The sequence below is a fragment of the Oncorhynchus mykiss genome, chromosome 4, assembly GCF_057628025.1.
Source record: "Oncorhynchus mykiss isolate SJ-2025 chromosome 4, ASM5762802v1, whole genome shotgun sequence".
NCBI classification, from domain to species: domain Eukaryota; kingdom Metazoa; phylum Chordata; class Actinopteri; order Salmoniformes; family Salmonidae; genus Oncorhynchus; species Oncorhynchus mykiss.
Genome location: NC_143025.1, coordinates 54,630,652 through 54,649,222, shown reverse-complemented (window position 1 = coordinate 54,649,222; position 18,571 = coordinate 54,630,652). Strand labels below are relative to the sequence as shown.

Below are 18,571 nucleotides of genomic sequence, written 5' to 3'. Positions count from 1 at the left end.
TGAGCGGTCCTTTGAGTTGCGTTATTTTGTTGTTTCTGAAGTTGCTTTGTGGCAGATATGTTTTGTATAAGTTGGCATTGTGTGGCTGGAAATGTTGCTCTGAATTTGCTCGTTTAAAACGGGCAAATAAGACAAAGTGAGCTAGTCCCATCATGCAGTACAAACATTCTATTTCGGCCTTTCTGTTCAACAGCTGCGCTACATTGCCATCTATCTGTCGTCCAGGGAACAATAGATATATTCAATGAAGTGATTCAGGCCTGCATTAAACACATTCAATTGTATCATTGTTATACATTATGAATGGAAAATGGGAAAATCATCGCGAGCCGCAAATTAAGGGCTCGCAGGCCGCGCAATGAGTACTACTGATGTAGAACAACTTGTGTCAGAAAAGGAATCGCATCAGCATTCTTTATTGCATTTATATCTGTTACATTCCTGGTAGTGTTGCTTCTGATAGATATTATAATAATATCAGAAATACTTTATTTATAGTTGCATGTCTGTACTTCCTTACATTTATGATGCCATCTCTAAGTTTTAATGAGGAAAAATAGACAAATTGCAACAAAACTCTGTGTTGGGGGTAATAATTACTTACAGTAATATATTTAAGCAATAAGGCCAGAGGGGGTGTGGTATATGGCCAATATACCACAAACCCCCAAGGTGACTTATTGCTATTATAAGCTGGGTGCCAATGTAATTAGAGCAGTACAAGTAAATGTTTTGTCATACCCGTGCTATACGGTCTGCTATACCAAGGCTTTCAGCCAATCAGCATTCAGGGCTCGAACCACCCAGTTTATAATTAAGCAATAATGCACGAGGGGGCATGGTATATGGCCAATATACCATGGCTAAAGGCTATTCTTATGCACGACGCAACGCATAGTGCCTGGATACAGCCCTTAGCTGTGGTATATTAGCCTTATATCACAAACCGCAGAGGTGTCTTATTGCTATTTTAAACTGGTTACCATTGTAATTAGAGCAGTAAAAATGTAATTTGTGTCATACCCGTGGTATACGGTCTGATATACCATGGCTGTCAGCCAATCAGCATTCAGGGCTTGAACCACCCAGTTTATAATATAGCCATTTATTACTTTTATGAGTAACGGAGTAACATAACAAGTTACTGTCTTCAAGTATTGTAATCTTATACAGTTACTTTTTTAAGTAAGCTGTACATTACTTTCAGAAGCATATATCTATATATTTTTTAGAGCATTGTCTCATGCTAACAGAATTATGCTGTACCCTAACCTGTACCCTAACCCATTTCCAATAGGTTATTGCATGATTTTTAATGAAAAGCGTGCCCAAATTAAACTGCCTGCTACTCAGAAGATAGGAAGATAGGATATGGATAGAAAATGGATAGAAAACACTCTACAGTTTCCAAAACTGTTAAAATAATGTCTGTGAGTATAACAGAACTGATATGGCAGGTGAAAACCTGCGGAAAATCCAACCAGGAAGTACTATTATCTTGAAAGGCTGTTTTTCCATTGAAAGCCTATCCACCATACAAAGACTTAGGACCCAGTTCATGAGCTCTGTGGCTTCCTCTACATGTGGCCAGTCTTTAAGCATTGTTTCGGACTTTTACTCTGAAAAATGAGGGAGGCCAGTGGAAATGTCCAGACATCAGCCATGCGCCTGATCGGGAATGCGCCTTTCTTGTTTCTCCTTGTAATTTGATGTGGCTCTCTGCACTTTCACCGGATGTTTGTTTGAGACAATGCATTTCTGAACTTAACGCGCCAATGTAAACTGAGATTTTTGGATATAAATATGAACTTTATCGAACAAAACATACATGTATTGTGTAACATGAAGTCCTATGAGTGCCATCTGATGAAGATCATCAAAGGTTCGTGATTAATTGAATCGCTATTTCTGACTTGTGAGCCATCTCCTTGGCTGGAAAATGGCTATATGGTTTTCTGTGACTAGGTATTGACCTAACATAATCACATGGTGTGCTTTCGCAGTGAAGCCTTTTTGAAATCGTACACTGTGGTTGGATTTACAAGAAGTTTATCTTTAAAATAGTGGATAATACTTGTATGTTTGAGGAATTTTAATTATGGGATTTCTGTTGTTTTGCAATTTCACTGGCTGTTGTCGAGGTGGGACGCTAGCGTCTAAAAATATTTATAGAGCTGTTATCTTCCTAATAAACTCTTAAAGACCTAGTAATATTTTACATCAATAGCAGTCAACAACAATCATCATCTTAATTCAGTCTCATCTGAAAGTTGTACATTATTTTATCTGCACAAACTCTGGCTAACAAGTTGAATCAGCAATACAAAATTGTGTTTAATTATTTATTTACTAAATACCTAACTAATCACTCAGAATTACACATACATACAATTAATCATACCTTGATTACAAATTACATCATAAAAGAAAATGTCCCTAGAGGGTGGAACAGATATGAAAGCTTGTTACACAAAATAAAAGGGGCTGGGTCGAGTGAAGGAGCGGGAAGACTGAGGAACAAAGGGAATAAGCTGGGCTATCGTAAATACAGTATCTATTGCATTCTAAATTACCACCCATTTGGAAAAGGAAAATGCAATAAATATTTACTCTGAGCTGCGCCATGTGATTTGATGGGATGTTGATGGAATATTCTCTTAATCCACAGAACTTGAAACATGACTGTTATTGCAATGTTCTCATTTAACGAGTATAGAACGTTAATATCTGATAACATGGTAACCACATTCTGGGTAAGTTCTATTTGACATTAAGGGAATGGTCTCTTGGAAATATTCCTTGCACATAACAGGAACAGTACTATGAAAATGTTAGTTAATGACCTAATGAGACTCTTAAGGGAAGGTTCTCTAAAGTTGTTGGAATGTTTGTTAGCTGGTTACTCTATTCGTGGAACGACCCACATTCTATTTATTGTTATGTAACGTGATTAATTGATTGATTGATTGGTGGTTATTTTGCTGAAGGACCAGCAGCAGTTGATTTTGTACTGGGGAAACGCGGAAAGGTTTGCCTGAGGACAAGAAGATCGGAGGAAATCCTCAGTAACTCGGTAAAATAGGCTCTAGGGTGAAATTTCCCCTAGGTACAGATCTAGGATCGGCTTCCCCTCCCCCAATCCTAACCTGAACCATTAGTGGGAAAAATGCTAAAGTAAAGCAGTATCGTGTCTATGGGCAACTTCACCCTACAGTCATCTATAGTCATCATCACAGGTTGGCCTCAGTCACATGATCTGAGAGCTTTTCTATTACCAACCATGGACTGCCTCTAGCGCAACACTTACAGATCACACTAGAGTTTACTAATCAGCTACACATAAAAACCTGAATTAGTTAAATCAGTGGTATGAGTAACTGATTTAGAGGAAAGTCAGAGTCAATGACCACTGAGTTACGTTGAAGGGCAGACATGCGTGCAGGCTTTTGTTCCAGCCTAGAACTAATACACCCAATTCGGTTAATTACAGTCTTGATCTGTAGTCCGAATTAGGTGGTATAGGGTGAAGCTGGGCGGTACAGCCTGTACATATAGTGACTCTACTGACGGAATGAGGTCAATATCCTCCCAGGATACCCGGGCCAGGTCGATTCGAAAGGCCTGCTTGCTGAAGTGTTTTAGGGAGCGTTTGACAGTGATGAGGGGTTTTGTTTGACCGCAATCCCATTACGGATGCAGGCAATGAGGCAGTGATCGCTGAGACCTTGGTTGAAAACAGCAGAGGTGTATTTAGAGGGCAGGTTGGTTATGATGATATCTATGAGGGTGCCCATGTTTACGGATTTGGGGATGTACCTGGTAGGTTCATTGATAATTTGTGTGAGATTGAGGGCATCAAGTTTAGATTTTAGGATTGTGTTAAGCATGTCCCAGTTTAGGTCACCTAGCAGCACGAGCTCGGAAGATAGATGGGGGACAATCAATTCACATATGGTGTCCAGGGCACAGCTGGGGGCAAAGGGTGGTCTATAGCAAGTGGCAACAGTGAGAGACTTATTTTTAAAAGTAGAAGCTCAAATTGTTTGGGTACAGACCTGGATAGTAAGACAAAACTCTACAGGCTATCGCTGCAGTAGATTGCAACTCCGCCCCCTTTGGCAGTTCTATCTTGTCGGAAAATGTCGGATGGATGGAAATTTCAGGGTTTTTGGTGGTCTTCTTAAGCCAGGATTCAGACACGGCTAGGACATCCGGGTTGGCAGAGTGTGCTAAATCAGTGAATAAAACAAACTTAGGGAGGAGGCTTCTAATGTTAACATGCATGATACCAAGGCTTTTACGGTTACAGAAGTCAACAAATGAGAGCACCTGGGAAATGGGAGTGGAGCTAGGCACTGCAGGGCCTGGATTAACCTCTACATCACCAGAGGAACAGAGGAGGAGTAGGATAAGTGTACAGCTAAAGGCTATAAGAACTGGTCGTCTATTACTTTCAGAACTGAGAGTAAAATAAGCAGGTTTCTGGGTGCGATAGAATAGATTCAAGGCATAATGTACAGACAAAGTTATGGTAGGATGTGAATACAGTGGAGGTAGGCCTAGGCATTGAGTGATGATGAAAGAGATATTGTCTCTAGAAACATGTAAACCAGCTGATGTCACCGCATGTGTGGGAGGTGGAACTAAAGGGTTGGCTAAGGCATATTGAGCAGGGCTAGAGGCTCGACAGTGAAATAAGACAATAATCACTAACCAGAACAGTGATGGACAAGGCATATTGACATTAGGGAGAGGCATGCGTAGTCGAGTGATCATAGGGGTCCAGTGAGTAGTTCGGCTGGCTGGAGACGCGACGATTCAGACAGCTAGCAGGCCGGGGCTAGCAAGCTGGCAGAAGAGCCTTAGAGGGACGTCACAACGGAGGAAGTCTGTTATGGCCTCCTCATGCAGAGCCTCCTGCGGTTACGTCGATAGACCAGTCTTGATGGATTAGTAAGGTTCCGTTTAGCAAAGGGTTCCAGTCCAGTTGGCAAAATAGGTATAGTGGCTCAAGAAATTGGCCAATGGATCTCTTCAGGTATCAGTCCCGCAGCTAGCGGGCTAGCAGATGGGCATTCAGGGGACGTCGTGACAGATGGGCCTGTTGGAGAAAAAAAAACTTGGGCAGATTAGTCAGTAGTCCAGTCGTGATGGATAAGCAGGGCTTCGTGTAGTAAAAGGGGTCCACGCCAATTGGCAAAATAGTGGCCCAAGAAATTGGCCAATGAACCTATTCAGCTAACAGTCCGATATGCTTTAGACAGCTGAATAACCCCCCTCGGGCAGATTATGTCGGTAGTCCAGTCGTGAAGGAGCTCCGTACCGGCAGTAAAAGGGGTCCGGGCCAATTGGCAAAATAGGTATTGTTTTTTATTTATTTTCATTTCACCTTTATTTAATTAACTAGGTATGCTAGTTGAGAACAAGTTCTCATTTGCAACTGCGACCTGGCCAAGATAAAGCAAAGCAGTTCGACACATACAACAACACAGAGTTACACATGGAATAAACAAACATACAATCAATAATACAGTAGGCCCAGAGTGGCTGATGGACCTCTTCAGCTAGCCGGGAGATGGGGCTAGCTCCAGGCTAATTGGTGCTTGCTTCGGGACAGAGACGTTAGCCAGGAGTAGCCACTCGGATTGCAGCTAGCTAGCTGTGATGATCCAGGTGAAAAGGTTTAGAGCTTGTGGTAGGAATCTGGGGATATGGAGAGAAAATAGGTCCGGTATGCTATGGTTTGAATTGCGTTGTGCAAACTGACGAGAGTTTTCCGAGCTAAAGGTTAGCTGATGACCGCTAGCAGTGGTTAGCTGACTACTAGCTAGTAGCTAGTGAGCTGGCTAGTTTCTGTTGGGGGATTCCAGTTCAGAAGTAAAGAAAAATACCTGAGAAAAAACAGATCCACACCACATTGGGTGAGGCGGGTTGCAGGAGAGTATTTTGAAGTTGAGGTTTAGAAAAATATTTAAAAGATTTGCGAAGAAAAATATATAAAAAGATATATACATGGGACACGACAAGTTGACGACAAAGACGTCTGACTGCTACGCCATCTTGGAATGGAATGTAAGTTATTTGGATTGAGAATTCTTTCTCCTTTTATTCTTTCAGTTCCTCTAGAGCTTTTGAAAACATGTCTCTGTGCTGTCTTATTTTTGGCCATGTTTTTGTGCAATTTTATCTAGGTTTTTAGGCTGCAAGTATGTTCAGGGGTGGGGCAAGTTCAGAACAACACATGCAGTGATCCCACTAACCATTGCCATAGTCTATTTAATTACTTAAACAATATCCTTCGGCATTGTCTAAATGCTAACACTAATGCATGTCCTTCTGTTTTTACACAGAAGACTAAGTAAAGAACATCAACACACATTTCAGAGCAGTTAGCTCAGATATGGCTCCTGGTGTTGGCTCTAACATATTGTGCAATGGCTTGCACTTTTTAATCATTAACCATTGAGTAAATGATACCAGGTTTTGTTTTACAAATTGAGCTCTGAAACCAAACGAAATTCAAATAGTTAACTTTACTAGTCTGTTATCAGTGGAGTTTATTGTCTGCAGGCTATTCACTTTTGCAGCTCATTTGCATGTAGCCCGATTCATTTATTGTAGGGTTATTTTTTTGTTGTTGTTTAAAACGAAATGTTGGATTAATTCAATAGCCACATATGTACACTATTAATTTATATTGTAGAGATGTGTTAAATAAAGCCAGATTGCCAAGCAGGTAAAATAAATGTAGTTGTATACAGCGCAAAAAAATATTGCATGTGCTTATGCATGTCTTTTTCAATAAGTAATTGCAATTTATGAGGAGGTGGTAGCCAGAGTTCACTGGAGCAATAAATTAATCATTGTCTGTCACTTGATATTACTATATCAAACCACGTGACACTTGAGAGCGGGAGGGCTAGGACCTCCCTGTGCGCATAGGTGGACGTGCAGACAGCTTTTTAACGGTTTCTGAATGGAGCATGTATGAAGATGGAACAAGCATCTCTTGCAGACAGCAATGAATGAACACTTTTTACAGATTTCAAGAGACGATACAGCTAAACGGTGAGTTTATCTGACAAATGTTGATACGTGTGATGGTGATAATTGTAACTTTTAGGAAATGATTGATTTAACATCAGCTCTGGTCCAGGTCGTTAGTGCGCGTTCCTTCGCAGTGCAGGTCACCTCAGTCACTGGTAGTCACGAGCAATAGTCACTCATTCATCTATGGGTGGGTGGTTGAGAACTCCGTTGGGGGTCTGCTGCATTTGCTGTTATTGTTGTAGCCGATATTGGGTAATTTTACTCATACATGGAAATGAAATAAAATAGTGAGTATTGGTGGTTAGCCTGCTTTCTTATATATTTTTTTTAGTATTAGAAAGCAATTGTGATTATACATTCTAGGCGGCTATTCAGTATTAAGTGCCCAATAAAATAAGCAAGCATAACGTAGCTGTTCAGCTTGCCACCTTGTTGATTTAGTGTGTTATTTGTTATTGGAAACAAAGGGATTATCAATATGTAATGACTATATGTCATTGTAAGTTTAATTGAAATTGTCTGGCAATGCCTTGTCTGTTTTTGTTCCAAAATCACAGCTGAAATCAAAAATAGTCAAATATTTTTCATCAGTCAGGTTGTTGTTGTAACCTTGTAGTGCATGTTGTTTATAAAAATATACGTTGACTTGTTGACATTTGATGCCAAGTAATGTGACACTAATTCTGTCCAGAGGGAAGGAATGCTACTGAAAAAGGCCACGACACGCAAACTCGGCCAGTTATATCTTAACCCTATTCTCATAATCACGTGTGTCCCATCCCGTACACTGGCTAGCCTAGATACAATGTAGATCTACACGACCCACATGTCTCCCATTCAAAGTATCAAGTGAGTTGAAAGAGGCCCTGAGACCTCCTCTCCCCAAATATGTCCGGAGCACCGAGATTAACGGGTGTGAAATGAGCGTGCATCCCTCTCACTTATGGCAGGCGATACATTGAGAAAATGTTACTTTTTCTCCGAAAGTAATCGTGTCCTCCTTAACCGTTGATGTGTGTCAGGAAACAGAGCATGTAACACAATGAAGACAAAGCCTTACAGAAGGCCGAGTAACCCCGCTTTCTTTCAATATCGATCCAAAGTGTCTATCTAGTGGGGATTCTATTTCAGCGCACAAGCTTGGTTTCAGAGATAATACATACATATATATATATATATATAATGTCAATGCACTGACTGAACCAATGTCATGGTCCATTGTTCAGTAGAAGCTATACAGCCTGGGCTATGAATTCCGAATGGTAAATTTCATGTAAAATTAATATACATTACTTGTAGTACTGTATTAATGATTCAAATGTACATTTGTCTAATCTACAGTACCAGCTCCTTGTCTCACTTGCCAGGCAAGTGAGCTCCCTGAGCTCCCTGAGGCTTGTTTTTCCAATTCTGTAGTGATCCATTCATTAAGCCATCTTATTTTAAATGTAACTGGGAAATGAACAATCACTTATTTAAGCATCAATATTGAACAGCCACATATGAGTGTTGCTCTTGTTCGCGGTGATTGTACCGGTCACAAGTAAAATGGTAAAACAAGGCTTCTTGACCTATACTCATTTCTGAAGTGATTATATTATTTTATCAAGTAAAGATTGTTTCAAGTAAAAACTGTGTTGAACCATTTCTCCTCAGCACATCACAGGGACTGTCAGCTGTGTGACTGCAGGGTTAAACCTCAGACATTTTCAGTAAAAAAAGAAACACAAGCTAGATGTAAGACTCTCTTTGCCTTGGCTTAGGGTGAAGTTGAATTAAATCACTCCTTTGACTCAGGTCACTCAACAATTAAAATGCCTGAACTGGTTATCACCAGTTGGCTAGTATGTTGTTCAAAAATACCTTAATTCATCATGTCCTCATTCATTGATTAATTGCAAAACCTCCTCCAATCTCAGTAATTTGTAGGTATAAATCTTCATTAGATTTCAGATTTATTCTAATCTAATATATTTGATGACTATGATATCTATCATTCACATGTCATCAGTGTTAAGTGGTGCACTTGTTTTTCCATCTACAGCATTTCCCCTCCTTTCTCCTCTGAGATGTGTTATGAATTTTTCAGGAGATGCCTTGTTAAGCTTGGGGGCTTGGATAAGAGGCGGAAGCAAGAGCGAGAGAGAACTGGTGGGGGTGGGTTCTGGTTTAGAGTTGTTGTTTTGCTGTGAGTGGTTAAAAGCTGGTCGTAGCCTACACCTCATACGGTTAGAGCTCTGTTGTGTGTGTGGTTAGATTTCTGTTGTGGTCTTTCTTTTCAGGCACAGATGTTGCTAAGAAAATAGGGGATGAAAAGGTTAAATAATACAATTATACTGATCAAAAATATAAATGCAACATGTTAAGTGTTGGTCCCATTGTTCATTAGCTGAAATAAAAGATCCCAGAAATGTTCCATATGCACAAAAAGCTTATTTCTCTCACATTTTGTGCACACATGGGTTTACATCCCTGTTAGTATTTCTCCTTTGCCAAGATAATCCATCCACCTGACAGGTTTGGCATATCAAGAAGTTGGTTCAACAGCATGGTCATTACATAGGTGTACCTTGTGCTGGGGACAAAAAAGTGCACTACAATGCCACAGAAGTCTCAAGTTTTGAGAGAGCATGCAATTGGCATGCTGACTGCAGGAATGTCCACCAGAGTGTTATGTTCATATCGACCGGCCTCACAAATGCAGACCACGTGTAACCATGCCAGCCCAGTACCTTCACATCGGGCTTTGGGTCTGGCTCCTCACTGGGTGGGCCTGGCTCTCAAGTTTGTGGGCCTATTCCCTCCCAGGCCCAGCCATGCTGCTCCCCTGCCAAGTCATGTGAAATCGATATAGGGCCTAATTAATTTATTTTCATTAATTGATTTCCTTATATGAACTGTAACTCAGTAAAATCGTTGACATTTTTGTTCAGTATAGAAGAATGAGCAGTGTTACAAGTATTAGAAAAACGATTTCTGAGAGGAGGGAGAGAAATACTCTAGGGCGGTGTTACAATTAGGTCTAGATATAGCTTTATTTGGAAAGCAATTTCTGAAAGGACACCATTTCTCTCAGAAAGTATGAGGCAATCCCCAGAAAGAGAAGTATAGGGCTACAGTGGAAACAGCCCCTAACGTTAAAGTAAAGAACAAACCGTGAGGAAGCCAGACATCTAAAGGGGCAGTCCAGCACTGTCTCCCTTTACAAACCTAGGGTTGTGTTCACACAACGGAAAACGAAAATGAGCGCTTCTGTTCGAGGTCCCTCTTTTGTTTCAGTGCGTTCTCTTCCATTTTCTTCCATTCTTCCACTCTGGTCAAGAATAGAATGTCATCGAGGTTAGTTAACAGAAAGTAGGTTTCAGTTGAGATACATCAACCAGGGTCAATATTTTAGCCTCTGACGGAGTTGTGGTATTACTTGTTTACCGTGTTGTCTTTGGTTGCTTGCTAATTGTTTATCAGCAAAGAAGAGCTTTAACATGCTAACAATTCAACATGCTAAGTGCAATGTTTTCTGAATATTCCTTGACAACTCACATGCACATTTTCATAAAGCCGAGGGCTGACTATAAACCATGTTGCCACATTTGGACAGTCGCACATAATCATGCATGTGACCCACAATGCATATGACTCAGCCTCTGTATCCTTGAGCAACTTACTCATTGGTCCTTTAGTGGCCCCTAAGGGAGGGTTAAATGGCCTTTCCTGTGAATACAGAGGGTAATTATGTGTATGTCTCTGTATGTGTATGTAAGTTAGGTAAAGTCTATCACATTAACAGAAGACAAAGACCAAAAAAAAGCTTTGAAATAAACCATTAAAACTCTAATTGTGATCAATATTAAAATACCTTTATTATGTTGCCTTACAACCAAAGGCCATCTATAAGCATGATTTGTTCTGCAGATATCCAGCCAATATGAATAACCTGGAAATGTCTCTGGAAATAGGGTCAGCAAATAGAGTGATTTAGAGTTAATCTTGTGATTTCCTCATTTGTATTTACATACATTTTGGCATCCTGAAATGGGAAATGTGACTTCTTATTTCCCCTCTCTCTCTTTACCCTTCAGACACCATGCATGACCCGACTGTGACTCAGACCAGCGTGGCTGCCATCAACTGGAGCACTGATGCTCCCCCGTGCACCCCGAACTACGAAGAGGACCGCGTGCCCCTGGTGGTGCTTTACAGTGTAGTGCTGGTCATCGGGCTGCCTGCCAATATCGTTACTGTCTACCTGACCTTCCTCCAGGTGCGCCGCAAAAATGTCCTGGGCATCTACCTGTTGAGTCTATCCGTGTGTGACCTTATGTACCTCTGCACCCTGCCCATGTGGGCCAACTACGTGAACGCGGGCCACCAATGGCGCTGGAGCTCCATGGCCTGCAAGGTGACAGGCTATTTCTTCTTCAACAACATGTACATCAGCATCTTCCTGCTGTGCTGCGTCTCCAGTGACAGATACGTGGCCGTGGTCTACGCCGTGGAGTCGCGCGGCCTTCGGCGACAGAGACTGGCGGTTGCAGTTACCGTGGCCATCGTCTTGGTGGTGTTCGTGGGCCACGTGCCGGTGTTTACCATGCCAGAGGGCGATGCGGCAGAGGGGCAGCGGCGCTGCTTCGAGCCAGGCAAGGGCACGTCCACTGTGACGGGTTTCAACTATGCCCGCTTCGTCATTGGCTTCCTGTTCCCCCTGGTTGTGCTTGTGGTCACTAACCGTGCCATCCTGGCCAACGTGCAGGCTAGCACAGGGCTAAGGCAGTGCCAGAAGGAGCGGGTGCGCTACTTGGCGTTCGCCGTGGTGGTCCTCTTCCTGGTGTGCTTCGCGCCATACCATGTCATTCTGCTGCTGCGTGCGGTCACCTTCCACTTCCCCGAGCTGCAGAATTGCCATTTCCAGGAAAGCCTCTATACCCCTTACACTATCTCCCTGGGCCTGTCCACCTTCAACAGCGCCATCAACCCCATCCTCTATGTGCTTTCCAGCGACAACATCCGCAAGGAGCTACGTCGCGGCCTTGCAGGCCTCCGCGGGCGAGCCACCCTGCGGCCACGTTCCACCGACAGCAGCCAGCACAAGATGCACAACTCCAAGAACTCATCAGAAGTGGCGGCCGCCACACAAGAGGGGGAAAAGCATGGTCGTTGATGGCAGAGGAAGGTTAGGGGTTCGATGTACAGTATGTATGCTCAAACTATGGGAGCCAGAGGGATATGCAGGTGTGACTACTGAAGGAACCCTGGACTGGTGACTTGCAGGTACTCTGGAATATTAAACAGAATCAGCATAGAGCCAGGTGGAACCCCAAATTGCTCTTGCTATGTTTGGGGTATAGATGGAAACATCTGACTAAAATCTTAAATGATATCATTGAAACGGTTCAAGCAGGGGCATTGTCTCCTTATTGATGGCATCATTCTAACAAGACTCGCAGTTGCCAGGAGCCATCTATCTAACAGCAAATGTTGCAAAGTTTGATAAGAGAATGACGGCACAAACAGCACAAACCATCATTCTGTTATCCAACTTTGCACCTGCACTGTTTATCAAGTAAATGTGTTTTTGTCAAATTGTCTGTGGAAATTGTTTGACGCACTCATTGTGCATAGAGTTGTATGGTTTGTTTAACTTTGCAGTCATTGGTTTTTGTTTGACATACATTTTTAAAGTGAAAGATCTGAGTGTCTCTGTGAGCTGGCGTTGTTAGCATCCCTTAGTTTCATATGGATGGATCTGAGTTCAGCCAGCAAGTTGGTTCAGCCAGCAAGCAGACACTAGCTAGCTAGCAAATTTTCGTGCACATTACGATTTTCATAAACACACCTTAGATAGATGTAGAATTAGGAAAAAACGTCAATATTAGCTACAGATTTATCGTTTTTGGTAAGACTAACTCTGACTCTTTTGAGGATGAAAGGGGGTTCAGTGGACGATGTCACCTTGGTAACATTTTCGAATGTTAGGACAGCATATTGTAGCCTAACGCCTTGTTAGCTATCCCTGATTGTTTGCGAGTTATCACACAGGGCCTTGATTCCCAGAGCCTTTGTAGCATTGAATCAATTGAGTTGTATTTTGGCTCTTCATCCCCAGATTAAGGATTTGCCAATGTTTTGACAAACTCAGCAGTTATTTGTGTCCATATGAAAGACAAGTTTGAAACGTGCCTCTCTGCTGCTAATGTAGGAGTGAGAAGCTTCTACAAAACTGTCTATTACTGAAGCTTTTCTATGAAATAATGTGTTTTCCTTTGGAGGAACAGTATTTGTTAAGTAAATCGTGCAAAAGCTAATCCAATATGTTATGTTGCAATACATAGATATTGTGTTTCACAGTAGATGCATAGCTCTACATCATGTTCTTAAACTTTAATCAAGTGTATTTTGAAAACAAGCACAATTGTAGTATTCGTCATGTTTTAGGTGTTAAGTGTTTTGTAACAATGTAAATATAAGTCAAGACATAATCTTCATATAACCTTTTATAGCCGCAATATAACATTTTATATACTTTGGTGTTTTTCCTCCTATATTGCAGACCATTGTAAAAGTTTGTAAAAAAGCAAAAGTTTGTTCTTTTTATTAGAAAATTGCACTTCTTGAATATTATTTATACTGTTTCTGAACATTTTTAAGTAAACATTTGAAGTAAAATGTCTCATTTCAGTTTCATTATTGAAGTGGATGTCTGTACATATTAATCTTTCTATTACTGGTGAGGAGTTTCACACTAAAAGGGTAACACATAAAATAGCACCAGAAAAAGCATTCCTGCGCTAATACACTGTCAGATTTTTTAGTTGGCACACTTTCGTGAGATGGAAAAAACTCTGTTAGTGTCACAAATTATCTTACATCTCTGAACGTGCAGATGAAAGTGTGTTTAAGAGCTGTGTCAACAGAAAGAGGATCCGGTAAGATTGTGGTTTGGAACTTTTCTCATTTTCGTTTTCGCTGACAAAAAATACATAAAACTGTTAGGTCTAGCTCTTCCCAGGCCTTCATTTTGGTTGTCACATTTATGTAAACAAAGTTCATTAAGGTGGACAGATTTAATTAAATGGTTAATGATACTGCGTGTATGAATTACTATATGTGGTTTCGCTGGTGGTAGAAGTCGGAAGTTTACATTCACTTAGGTTGGAGTCATTAACTCGTTTTTCAACCACTCCACAAATGTCTTGTTAAACTATAGTTTTGGCAAGTCGGTTAGGACATCTACTTTGTGCATGTCACAAGTCATTTTTCGAACAATTGTTTACAGACAGATTATTTCACTTATAATTCACTATATCACAATTCCAGTTGGTCAGAAGTTTACATACACTAAGTTGACTGTGCCTTTAAACAGCTTGGAAAATTCCAGAATATTATGTCATGGCTTTAGATGCTTCTGATAGGCTAATTGACATCATTTGAGCCAATTGGAGGTGTACCTGTGGATTTATTTCAAGGCCTAGCTTCAAACTTAGTGCCTCTTTGCTTGACATCATGGAAAAATCTAAATATATCGGTTTGCAACTGCACATGGGGACAAAGATCGTACATTTGGAGAAATGTCCTCTGATCTGATGAAACAAAAATAGAACTGTTGGGCCATAATGACCATCGTTATGTTTGGAGGAAAAAGGGGGATGCTTGCAAGCCGAAGAACACCATTCCAACCGTAAAGCACGGGGGTAGCAGCATCATGTTGTGGGGGTGCTTTGCTGCAGGAGCGACTGGTGCACTTCACAAAATAGATGGCATCATGAGGGAGGACAATTATGTGGATATATTGAAGCAACATCTCAAGACATCAGTCAGGAAGTTAAAGCTTGGTCGCACAATGACTCCAAGCATACTTCCAAAGATGTGTCAAAATGGCTGAAGGACAACAAAGTCAAGGTATTGGAGTAACCATCACAAAGCCCTTACCTCAATCCTATAGAACATTTGTGGGCAGAACTGAAAAAGCATGTGTCAGCAAGGAGGCCTAAAAACCTGACTCAGTTACACCAGCTCTGTCAGGAGGAATGGGCCAAAATTCACCCAACGTATTGTGGGAAGCTTGTGGAACGCTACCCAAAACATTTGACCCAAGTTAAACAATTTAAAAGGCAATGCTACCAAATACTAATTGAGTGTATGTAAACTCCTGGCCCACTGAGATTGTGATGAATGAAATAAAAGCTGAAAAAAATCATTCTCTCTACTGTTATTCTGACATTTTCACATTCTTAAAATAAAGTGGTGATCCTAACTGACCTAAGACAGGTGTCACGTTCTGACCTTTTATTTCCTTTGTTTTGTATTTATTTAGTATGGTCAGGGCGTGAGTTGGGTGGGCAGTCTATGTTTGTTTTTCTATGTTTTTTCTATGTTATGTATTGTCTCTGATTGGGAACCATATTTAGGTAGCCTGTTTGGTGTTGGGTTTTGTGGGTGTGTTTTGCACCAGATAGGGCTGTTTTTGGTTTTCCACATTTATTGTTTTTGTTAGTTTATTCATGTCTAGTGTCTTTATTAAAAAACATGAATAACCACCACGCTGCATTTTGGTCCGCCTCTACTTCACCTAAAGAAAGCCGTTACAACAGGGGATTTTTACTAGGATTAAATGTCAGGAATTGTGAAAAACTGAGTACAAATGTAGTTGGCTAAGGTGTATGTAAACTTCTGACTTCAACTGTTTTTGACAGGTCATCAAAAGTAAAGAAGAAATCCCAGCAGAGATTGTTCCACATCTAGGGAGGATATCATGAATAATTACAACAGCAACATGCTTGAAGTGTCTTCATTTTGTTACAAAAACAGAGTCAACCAAGATTTCACTGCAACTGTGTTTCTCATGGGAAACGTGTCTATACTAAATAATGGCTAAATAAACTTCCAATGTGAAAGAAAAGTATCCACAATGGCAGCTCTGTGTACAATCTCCTCAAAGGAATAGGCACATGCGTTAAAAAAATGATTAATGCTTAATATAATTATGTTTAAGAGAACTCTTTCTCTCTCACTTGCCAATCATCTTCATGCCCTGCCTGTGTCATCATGCACACAGTGCATAACACAAGCGCAGTCACTCAGTTTACGTGCTTCATTCGACTGATATTTCAGACCCTCACCATGTCAGTAAAACATGCCTCACCTCTCACACTAGCATAACACCTGTGTATCCCAGTTACAACTCAGCCCTATTGATATAGCTTACTGCCATTCCATCCCGGATTACAATACTTCATTATGATTGGATTTTGACAGAATGTTTATCTTAGTGTGCTGTATTTGAAGGACTGACAGTTTTCCATGGTGGAAAAATAGGATAGTCATGCATTTAAGTGTGTGAACCTGTGATGTGTCTGTGAAGAGTGTTTGTGTTCCATAATGTGATGCATATTCTATTTGTGGACGTTTTCTCCCCCACCAACACAACCACTGTCTGAGCAGCATTAACAGGCCTATTCAATTATTCTGCTGAGAGATTGATGGACTTATCAAACAGACTTTCCACCTCGTCAGCCTGATTCCAGGAAGTCCTGAATATACTGTACAGTGGTCATAAATAATAGGTTTTAAAATAGAAAGCTCTGGGATATGTTTTTACTATGTCAAGCATAATCGGACAAGGAGGCAAAAGGGCAACTCTTATGTATAGCATCTGGTCGACAGGTAATATCAATCAAATCAATCAAATGGCTTCAGGAAAATAGAAAAGCAGTTGGTAATGCCATGAAATGCATTAGTCCGAAAAGAGTATTACATCAACATTTTAAAAAATAAGGATTTAGTAATAACATGAGGGTTGACCATTATTTTAAACAAACACATGATCACTGACAAAGCGTGATCACATCATACTATAGAGAATGGCCAAGGGGATGCAAAAGGGCACATACCCACCACCACCACCACAGCACTCCACTAAATCATAGTGGGATAACTACACAGGTCATACGGTGTGACCGGGACAGAGAAACGGTCATCTGGTGCATCCGCCCACTCCTACCACACACACCTTATTAATATTTAATCCCTTAAATGACCAAGACAGCCTGCTTAATTGGACCCTGATTAATATTTAAGTACCCAGCACCGGGCAACAGCCAATAGGGCCCTCCTCTGCTCAGGGGGAACACCCCAGCCCCTCCCCTTTGCCAGCCTTCTACTTGGTCCGGCTGGTGTTTGTTGTTACTGTACCCGTCTGTCTGAGTCTGAGAGCTGGGTGGCAGTGACAGTGGCACTGGCAACTGTCTGGACAGCCTAATGGCCTACGGGGGCTTTGAGGGGTCCTCAATCTCAGCTGGTGGCCATTTATGCATCATTCACCTGACTACACTGTTCAGTCCCACCCTCTCGTAACTCCTGTCTCCAGGCAGGCTAGGCAAGGTATGGGGGTGAGAGATAAACAGAGCAGAGCTGACTGGAAAAGGGTGTGGCGTGGACTTGGGTTGAGGAAGAGTGAGGAGGGAACAGTTGTTGACAATGTTCCCCTGTCCTGTTTCTAAATAGTTTTGAGTGCTTGTCTGGTCACAACTTGCAGACTTGTTTACGTGTTACTGTGCGTTTTGTTGCCAACCTTACTTTGCTACCTGACAACTTTACGGTTTTTACTTTTTAATTACCGTTTATACTTTTTTTCATTCAACTTTTTCACTCCGGACGTTTTATCTGGACATCGTTCGTCAGGACCTCCAACAGCCGAAGCTAAGTAGTAACATTAACATGATGCCTTCTAATTGCAGTTGCTGTACTCCTAATATACAGGAAAACTATCGCTTTATGGTGAGGATAGCTGTGCTCCAAGCCTTTGATGCGATTGGCCTGTCTGAAACATGGCTTAAGCCTGATGAATTTACTGGGTTAAATGATGCCTCACCTCCTGGTTACACTAGTGACCATATACCCCGTGCATTCCGCAAAGGCGGAGGTGTTGCTAACATTTACGATAGCAAAATTCAATATACAAAAAAAAGAAAATTATTTTGAAGAAAGAATTTTGAGCTTCTAGTCATGAAATCTATGCAGCCTACTCAATCACTTTTTATAGCTACTGTTTACAGGCCTCCTGGGCCACATACAGCGTTCCTCATTGAGTTCCCTGAATTCCTATCGGACCTTGTAGTCATGGCAGATATATTATAATTTTTGGTGACTTTAATTTTCACATGGAAAAGTCCACAGACCCACTCCAAAAGGCTTTCGGAGCCATCATCGACGCAGTGGGTTTTGTCCAACATGTCTCTGGACCTACTCACTGTCACAGTCATACTCTGGACCTAGTTTTGTCCCGTGGAATAAATGTTGTGGATCTTAATGTTTTTCCTCATAATCCTGGACTATCGGACTACCTTTATATTACATTTGCAATCGCAACAAATAATCTGCTCAGACCCCAGCCAAGGATCGTCAAAAGTCGTGCTATAAATTCTCGGACGACCCAAAGATTCCTAGATGCCCTTCCAGACTCCCTCCGCCTACCCAAGGACGTCAGAGTACAAAAATCGGTTAACCACCTAACTGAGGAACTCAA

General features: G+C 41.3%; 1 protein-coding gene across 3 annotated transcripts in view; it reads left to right on the top strand.

The window, feature by feature from the left end:
* The window catches only part of LOC110521984 (putative G protein-coupled receptor 132), a 45,060-nt gene extending 31,347 nt beyond the window's left edge, over positions 1-13,713 (top strand). For 2 of the 3 annotated variants that reach the window (XM_090232287.1, XM_090232288.1), the window contains exon 2: positions 11,130-13,713. In XM_090232287.1, coding sequence (XP_090088413.1) covers positions 11,130-12,208 — 1,079 coding nt within the window. In that variant the 3' untranslated portion in view covers positions 12,209-13,713. Of the gene's footprint in view, positions 1-6,882; positions 7,069-11,129 lie in introns of those variants that run through there. The other variant, XM_021600007.3, reaches the window with a different exon arrangement.
* The last annotated feature ends 4,858 nt before the right edge of the window (positions 13,714-18,571 follow it).